The sequence below is a fragment of the Dipteris shenzhenensis genome, chromosome 18 (assembly GCF_047967505.1).
Source record: "Dipteris shenzhenensis isolate YYH24624 ecotype China chromosome 18, Dip_SZ_1.0, whole genome shotgun sequence".
NCBI classification, from domain to species: Eukaryota; Viridiplantae; Streptophyta; class Polypodiopsida; order Gleicheniales; family Dipteridaceae; genus Dipteris; species Dipteris shenzhenensis.
In genome coordinates, this window is record NC_141613.1 from 37217112 (window position 1) to 37224608 (window position 7497).

General features: G+C 41.5%; 1 protein-coding gene across 1 annotated transcript; it reads right to left on the reverse strand.

The window, feature by feature from the left end:
* Nucleotides 1-2228: 2228 nt before the first annotated feature.
* Nucleotides 2229-3938, reverse strand: LOC147891184 (uncharacterized). Its single transcript, XM_087389741.1, has 3 exons — nt 3068-3938; nt 2823-2873; nt 2229-2720 (listed from the first exon to the last, which is right to left on the reverse strand). Exons 1-3 carry the CDS (start codon nt 3783-3785, stop codon nt 2683-2685), a joined length of 807 nt encoding a protein of 268 aa, XP_087245867.1. The 5' UTR covers nt 3786-3938; the 3' UTR covers nt 2229-2682.
* Nucleotides 3939-7497: the final 3559 nt, after the last annotated feature.

Genomic DNA, 7497 nt, shown 5'->3' on the forward strand with positions numbered 1-7497 from the left:
CATTGAAGCTTTGATGCCAAGATTATGGATGGCCCCATTGCCGTCTGTCAACTTTTGTGGTATGCCCCCAAAATAGTTCCATAGCTGAACATACCCAAGCCAGTTTTGACCCTCTAACTATGATATTATCAATTACCCTAATTTCTAATTGTGCAATACATTTTGTAATATAGCTTTTAAAAAAGAAAATCTTGTTAAGAAACTAGCTAACAGACTTTAGAAGCTAAACTTTATGTCAATCAAGCTGACAATATTATGTGCACTGGAGGTATACAAGCTAGATACCTATCAAGCATATACTTAATCATATATAAGTTTAGGAATAACTTTATGCAAAAGATCACCAAGATGATCCTTTCTCAACTGTTTATCTCCCTCTGAACTTTTCCCTTTTCAAGGTTGTCTCAAGTTTTAACGGTTCCTCTTGGATTTTTTCACATCGGGCATAATTTGTAACCATGACAAGAGATACTTCTTACTTCATTGATAGATTTCATCTATTCTTCAAGATGTCTTATCTTTTGCACTTGTTTGTCCTTAATGTATTTCTTAAGGTGTCAATACATGGGAACACCCGATTAGCACATCCATTCGAAAGGCAATAAAAAGATCCCTAATTACAACATGTATAAAAGGTGTAAATTTTCACAAATCGAATATGTGGCATGCCTTACATGTATGAACCATCATGAGGACATTAGCAATAGATTTCATTTTGAGCAGAGCGAAGGGCATGATTGCATACTTTGAATGGACCCCATGAGCAATATATGTTCCTATCACATATACTTTACCTAAGAGTATGCTTATACTACACACATTTATGATATTTACACTTTATGAATTTATATATTTTAAAAGAATTTCCAAAATTTAACAATACCTTTAAAGTTTATGACATTTGTGCTTTATGAAATCTATATATACAAAATTCCTTTTGAAAGATTCTGCACTTTAAGAATACCATTAATTACCTCTTGAAGGGAAATTTTACATTTGATGTTGTACCTTCAGAGACAAATATGCCTTATAAGGAGTTTCTAACACAATGAAAGCCTTCTCTTTGTTGACATTGTTGAGCAAGGCTTACTCTTTAGATTTGGTCTTATAACATTTGGTGCATAGCATCTTGTCATAATTAAAAGTGCAGACTACTACTCTAACTTGTATTCTTGGATTGATATTAAATTTTGTGAAAAATGTTTAATTTTGCAAAGTAGTTTTCTTTTATTTTTTAACAAGGTGAAAATTTCACTAAGCTCGCCAAAGATTGTGAAATGTGACAACACTGCCTTCACACCTCACCCTTAGATTATGACCACCCTTAAAGCCCCTCTCACATTACCCTTCTATCATAGCATTCTCTTAAGGCCCTTGCACGATTCCTTTCCCATGCCCAAAAGAATTTGATATGAGATTTCTATATGATTGTCGCATGACAAAGCATTACCTCACAAGGTCCAGTGTAATCTTTCAATTGGAGAAGATTGAGGCACTTTCTCAAAAGTTTTTGGTCCACATAACAAACAAATATTGCATGTAATGGAAATATTCTATTTGGAAAGTTGGGTGTGCACCACCTAGCATTACAATAAAGGGTGGGTGACTTCAAATAGGACGTCCTTAAGGCTTTATTGTTATTCAAAATTCTAGAAAAAGAACCCATCACACTCGCACATGAATGGAATGTTGAATTGACTAAGTATGTAAGCAATTCCCTTTTATGACAAGGGGACCTTGAACCTCACAATATATATTGTAGAGATAAGATTCATTTGCCTAGTAGCAAAGTATATATTTTTTATTAGCTCTTAAAATAGCAATAGGCAAGCATGCACATGCAGTGGCATGTGTGGGCATGCTTGTGCAGGTGTGAATGTGCACACATGGGTGTGCCATGTGGTTGTTTGAGTGGCTACCAAGCTCTACAATACACATGCAAGCGAAATGTGAGAATGTGGGTGAGTGGAATCTCTCTCTCTCTCTCTCTCTCACACACACACACGAGTCAATCCATTGAGCTCGCTCTCTCTCTCTCTCTCTCTCTCTCATAGGGAAGGAATGAAATGGACAAGCCAATTTATCCAATAATGTGAAGACGACCCCATATTCCATCGAAAGTGAGGCATAACCACATTATTTGAGTTTCCAAGAATTCCACTTCCCGGCCCGTGAGGCATTCAACAATCTCAGTTCTAACTTAGTGTGCTTAATAATCGCACTGTCACTTCCGGATTCGGGGCCTCTCTCTCTCTCTCTCTCTCTCTCTCTCACACACACACACACACACAATGACTCCCAAGAATATATCATTTCTCGCCAACAATTCTTCCGATGTGCTCTCACAATTCTCTTACAATGGCCTCAATTTTGCACATATTCAACACAATGCAACAAGAGTCCTTTCTCTTCGTTGCTGATAATGGAATAATTCCGCCTGTCCTGGACTTTTGAGGCAAACATTTGCTTGCCCGGATTTTGTGCCGTCTCCGGCCCGATCATATTACAAAATGATGCGATGCTGCGAGGGCAGGTGCGCAATTGTTTGGTTCCACAAATTTGCGTGCGAGCAATGTCGTGGACATCGCTTCAATTGGTGTCAATATCTATATCCCTAACCGGGTAGAAGAATTGAATGATGGATGTAATCGAACAGCAGGAAAAAGTGTAATCTCGCGACTTTTACGTGAACAAAAGAGCTGCCAGGAGCACGCCCAGACCTGTGATTTACTCAGTAGGAGGTGTTAGATCTATGTTACAGCAGTAAGCCTCTTAAAACAGCAGCTCCTGATTCTGATCGACGCAATTAAAACAAACCTTACCTCCAGACCAAAACGCTCGAAAAGGGATCCGACCCACAGTGCCACGACTCTCTGTATACATTAAACAGCAAGTTCAATTTTTATCAGCTAAGGCGAGATAATCCGGATGACCGTGACCCAACGACAACAACTAATTGTTCTACACAGATCCAGCATTTGCTGGGTTGTTTTGGATCAGCTAAACATCCAACCCATTCTATGAAGTTCTGATTTCCACAGCACTAGCTAATTTCAGGTCGAATTACCTTCAGCTTGTTGGCACACGTAGCAGCTGTTATACGGAAGGTTAGAAGAAGGCGGGGACTGCGAACCAGAATTGAAACTCAACGCGATGCCGAACAGCCAAGTGCTCTGCGGATCCTGAACATTGCCCATATGGTAAATGCTAGCGTAAGTTGAGCACTGCAAAAGGGGTAGATCGATTTCGGAAGGGGCAGTCGCGAGCAACGAATTCGAGTACACACAGCACGACGAGGATGGTGAATTCACTGGGATTCCGAGCTGGGTGATTCCCGGACAGGTGTATAAGCTTTGGCAAATTTCCTCGCTGGAGGATGAGCAGCTGTTGGAGCTGTACAGAGAGGAAGTGGACGAGCATCCGATCAGAGCAACGGTATCGTATGTTGCAAAAGAAAATGGGGAGCTAACGGGCAACCCAAACGCTCCACTAGTCTGCATATAGCTGCAGGTGGACATGTGAGGGTCTTGGACAATCATAATATTGTTGGTATAATCGATGGACTGGACGGTGTAGGTACCAGTGGGAGTGTAGAAGAGGAGCTTGCCATTGCTACAATTGACGTAAGGCTGGATGGAGGAGCTACCACAATTCCAACCGGTACCGAAGGGGTATTGGAGGGGGACAGAGCCACAGGAGGTTTCACAAGTCCAAGCAAAGGAGGAAGGGAGGGAGAGGAGGAGGAGAAGGGAGGAGAAGACTAGGGGAGCTGAAATGGGGGGCATGGTGGGGAGATGGGAGGAGCTGGGGAGAGAGTGAAGGAAGTGCAGGAAAGAATGTACAAGCTGATGGAGAAGAAGAAGAAGAAGAAGAAGAAGAAGCTGATGAGAAGAAGAAGAAGAGGAGGAGAAAAGGAAAGGCAACAGATCAGAAGAGAGTTTGTGATGAGGGCGGTGGAGATATGGCAATGAGGGACCCTTGAAAATGTAGCTGGTGAATTAGATGGTCTCCACACCCACGTAATCTGGACGTGCCTCCCACGGTAGAAAAGAACGCACAGAACTCTACCTAAAACACTGTGAAAGTTCCCTTAAACAATTCATTCCAATGGTCAAAAGCTGGCCAACCCAAGTCATCGCCTCTCATTCATTGTGGATTCCTGTTTGGACGATGTCCATGGACAGCTAGCAACAACAGTAGCCTTGGAGAAAGCCAACAAACGCTTTCCTACCAATTCAAGCAGGTACGTAAGCAACAGCTAGTGCTAAATTTGGGGTCCTAGCCGAAGATTAGCTTGGGCTTGAACATCCCAATCCCATTCTAGAGCGCGTGCTTTACAACGGAATAGCGTCCTTTAAACCATTCTCTCTAACGGAATGACCATTCTCTCCAGCTTAGGGAGCATTCCCACGTTGGGAAAGAGCCTCCAAAACCTTAGTGAAGCTGGAAAATAGCAGCCAGAGTGGGAACGAGAGGAGATGCACGAAAATACTCCTTGATTGATGGAGGCTTAGGATAATTAGCGGGTGGGCCGCAAAATATGTGATTAACGCGATTAATGTAAGCAGTGGGGGAGGCTTCTTCCAAAAGCCTCTGCACCCAGAACCTTCTTCTGCTCATATAAAAGGAGGGGGGGTGCAGGCAAAGATGCGGGCTGTGAAAGCCTCTGAAGGAGGAGTAAGAGAAGGGGAGGAAAGGGGAGAGAGGGGGTGAGTGGAAGGCAGGGAGAAGGGAGAAAGGCGAGGGGAGGAAGGAGAGAGTGGCGGAAGAGTGGTGGAGAGGGAGGAAGAGTGGGAGAGAGCGCGAGGGAGGGAGAGGCAGAGTGGTGGAGAGGGAGGCAGAGACGGAAAGGTGGGCAACAAGAGAGAGGGGAGGGAGGGAGGGAGGCGTAGAGATGGAGAGGTAGGCAGCGACAAAAAGGTAGGCAACGGCAGAGAGGAAGTCAGATAGGGGAGACATAGATAGGATTAATTAATTAATGGATTCTTTGAGCTTAGGTTAATGCAACCAGGACAAATCGAGTGATAAATTAATTAATAGTTTTGGGTGCGCGAGCGAGGGGAGACATAGATAGGATTAATTAATTAATGGATTCTTTGAGCTTAGGTTAATGCGGCCAGGACAAATCGAGCGATAAATTAATTAATAGTTTTGGGTGTGCGAGCGATTAGGGGTGAATAGGACTTAAACGCGGGCAGCTAGCTTTGGTAAGTAGATGCCTTACTGTTTGAGCTGTCGCTACTCCACACTTACACCTTATCAACAAATCATAGCAATGATCCCCCCCTCTTTCCTAATGTCACCTAACTTTACATGGAGATCAAGGCACAAGCATGGCACCCTAAGTAGATTCCTTGTTCTTGCATGTGATAAATCCCTCCATAGCAAGGCTTCTTGACAATGTCAAGCCTTTAGGCTATGTTTTGACGGTGCCAACAGCAACAGCCAAACCCTATTTTAGGTAGACAAACATTGTTGTCCGACATTCACACATGGCGGCATGAAAATATGGGCATTTAATGACAATCTTTTCACAAATGAGATGTGGGTCCTCTTGGTTAAAGGAGAAGGTTATTGGTCATTCTGTAGGCACGTGGGTTCTGCAGCCCACCAAAACTTCGCCTTTCATTAGAGGAGGAGGTTATTGGTCATTGTGTATGCACGCGGGTTCGAATCCTAACAAATGCGACCCACTAAACATTTTTTGCTTTTAGGGGGCATTTGACCAATCTTGGCCAAGGTGGAGGTGTTAGACACTCCTGTCGCCCACATCCTTAGTCAAATCATCTTTTGTCGCATCAACCCACACCCCTTTTATATGGATGTCTACTATCCCATCTGAACCCATTCTTAAGACTAGTCACACTTTCTACAACCTTCTCGTCTTGTTTTAGGTTAGCATGGACTACATTCACACAGCTGCAATTGGTTATAGATGTTTTAGGTTGAAGGCCTACTACAATCATGCTTAACTTCAAAGGAATTCGTGAACTAAGCGAAGGTTATTTAGCCTTTAGAAAACCATGGCAAAGAAGGTACATGGCATGGGAATGATGAAAATTTTCAGCTCCACATATGAGATTTGAGCATCTTCTCCCCTTAGGGTGCAAGACTCTAGTATAATGTAGATATGTTAAAAAGGGATTAGTTTCATCTTAGCCTAGTTGTGGGTTTCAATTTGGGCAATCATGGCTTTTGTTACTAGAACAAGGTACAAAATAAACATAATGATCTAAGGAAACATCTTAAAGCTAGCCAAAAAATAAGCTAATGTTATTGTTCTCCAAATAATAATATTATACATTTTCATTCTTGTTAATAAAAACATGTTGAGAGCTCCCATGCAATGCTATGAACAACCCTAAACAAAAAGATCGCATGACACCTCTCTTAAGGGGCAATCGCCTTTCTTTCCAAAATGTTGGTGCCAAATGGCTTCAATAGTTAGAACTGCTACAAATAAAAGAAAATAGTTATCCATATCTAGCCCATCCTCTACACATGGGGCAATAGTATTATTTTGTGCTAAGATTACTCATCTTGCATGGTGGAGAGAAATGAGAGAGAAACACTACCATGATGAGAGGATGCATACCACAAACTCAATCTGAAATAAGAGATGATTAAGGGGATCCCAAGCAAGTCAACAAGAAGTTATACGGGCTTTCATACACTCTTCATACATGAGTAGAAATATGATGGGAATGGATTTGTATATTCTTATTCTATTCCTAGTCATAAAAGTCTATTTCCATTTTAAAACATCTAAAACCTAATGTGACATGTTTTAACTTACGAGTAGGATGGGCAATGCCATGCACTATTTCTCTCATTATATGTTTACAAACCAAAGGTTGATTCAAGATGGGAAAAATAGGACTTAATATCAATTATAGGTCAACCGCTTTGATGTGATTAGAGTAGGCTGTTTTTTTCATGCTAGTTAGGTAATCCCAGGTTACTCTATGTGCCAAGCCTTGAGTATTAGAAGATCATCAGCTGGTATTGAACCATAAACAATGGCTAACATCTATGGAGGATAGGAATTTCGGCCCCAAAATGCATTTTTTCATTTTGTGAAAATTAATATTAATAAAGGGGAAACATGAAAATAAAACTCAAAAGTATTTAATTAAGGAGTCATCTTGAGAATCTAGCGAAGAGCACCGCATTTGAATATAAGCTAATAATTAAATCTAAAATGAATTGATTAATGGGCATCCATACCAAAGAATAGACTCACAAACTGGCCAAACTTAACACAACCGTACTATGCATGTGCCATCCATAATGAATGATGCATCACAAAACTTGAAGGGCGATGAAGTGTTGATTAATCTACAAAGACTAGAAGAATTCAAACCCCTTTACTACATCAAAATGGCTAGATACGATGAATGAGAACTGAGAGTATGTCCTAGCAAAGCTCCATGTTCCACAACTACATCTTGCTCTATGGACCCACTCGTCAACCTTGAATCAGATGGATGCAACAAA

Coding starts and splice junctions, on each gene's coding strand:
- LOC147891184 (XM_087389741.1), bottom strand. CDS start 3,785: ATGCCCCCCATTTCAGCTCCCCTAGTCTTCTCCTCCCTTCTCCTCCTC. Junction 2,874..3,067: donor CGTGTGCCAACAAGCTGAAG/GTAATTCGACCT, acceptor TAATGTATACAG/AGAGTCGTGGCACTGTGGGT. Junction 2,721..2,822: donor TCGAGCGTTTTGGTCTGGAG/GTAAGGTTTGTT, acceptor AGTAAATCACAG/GTCTGGGCGTGCTCCTGGCA.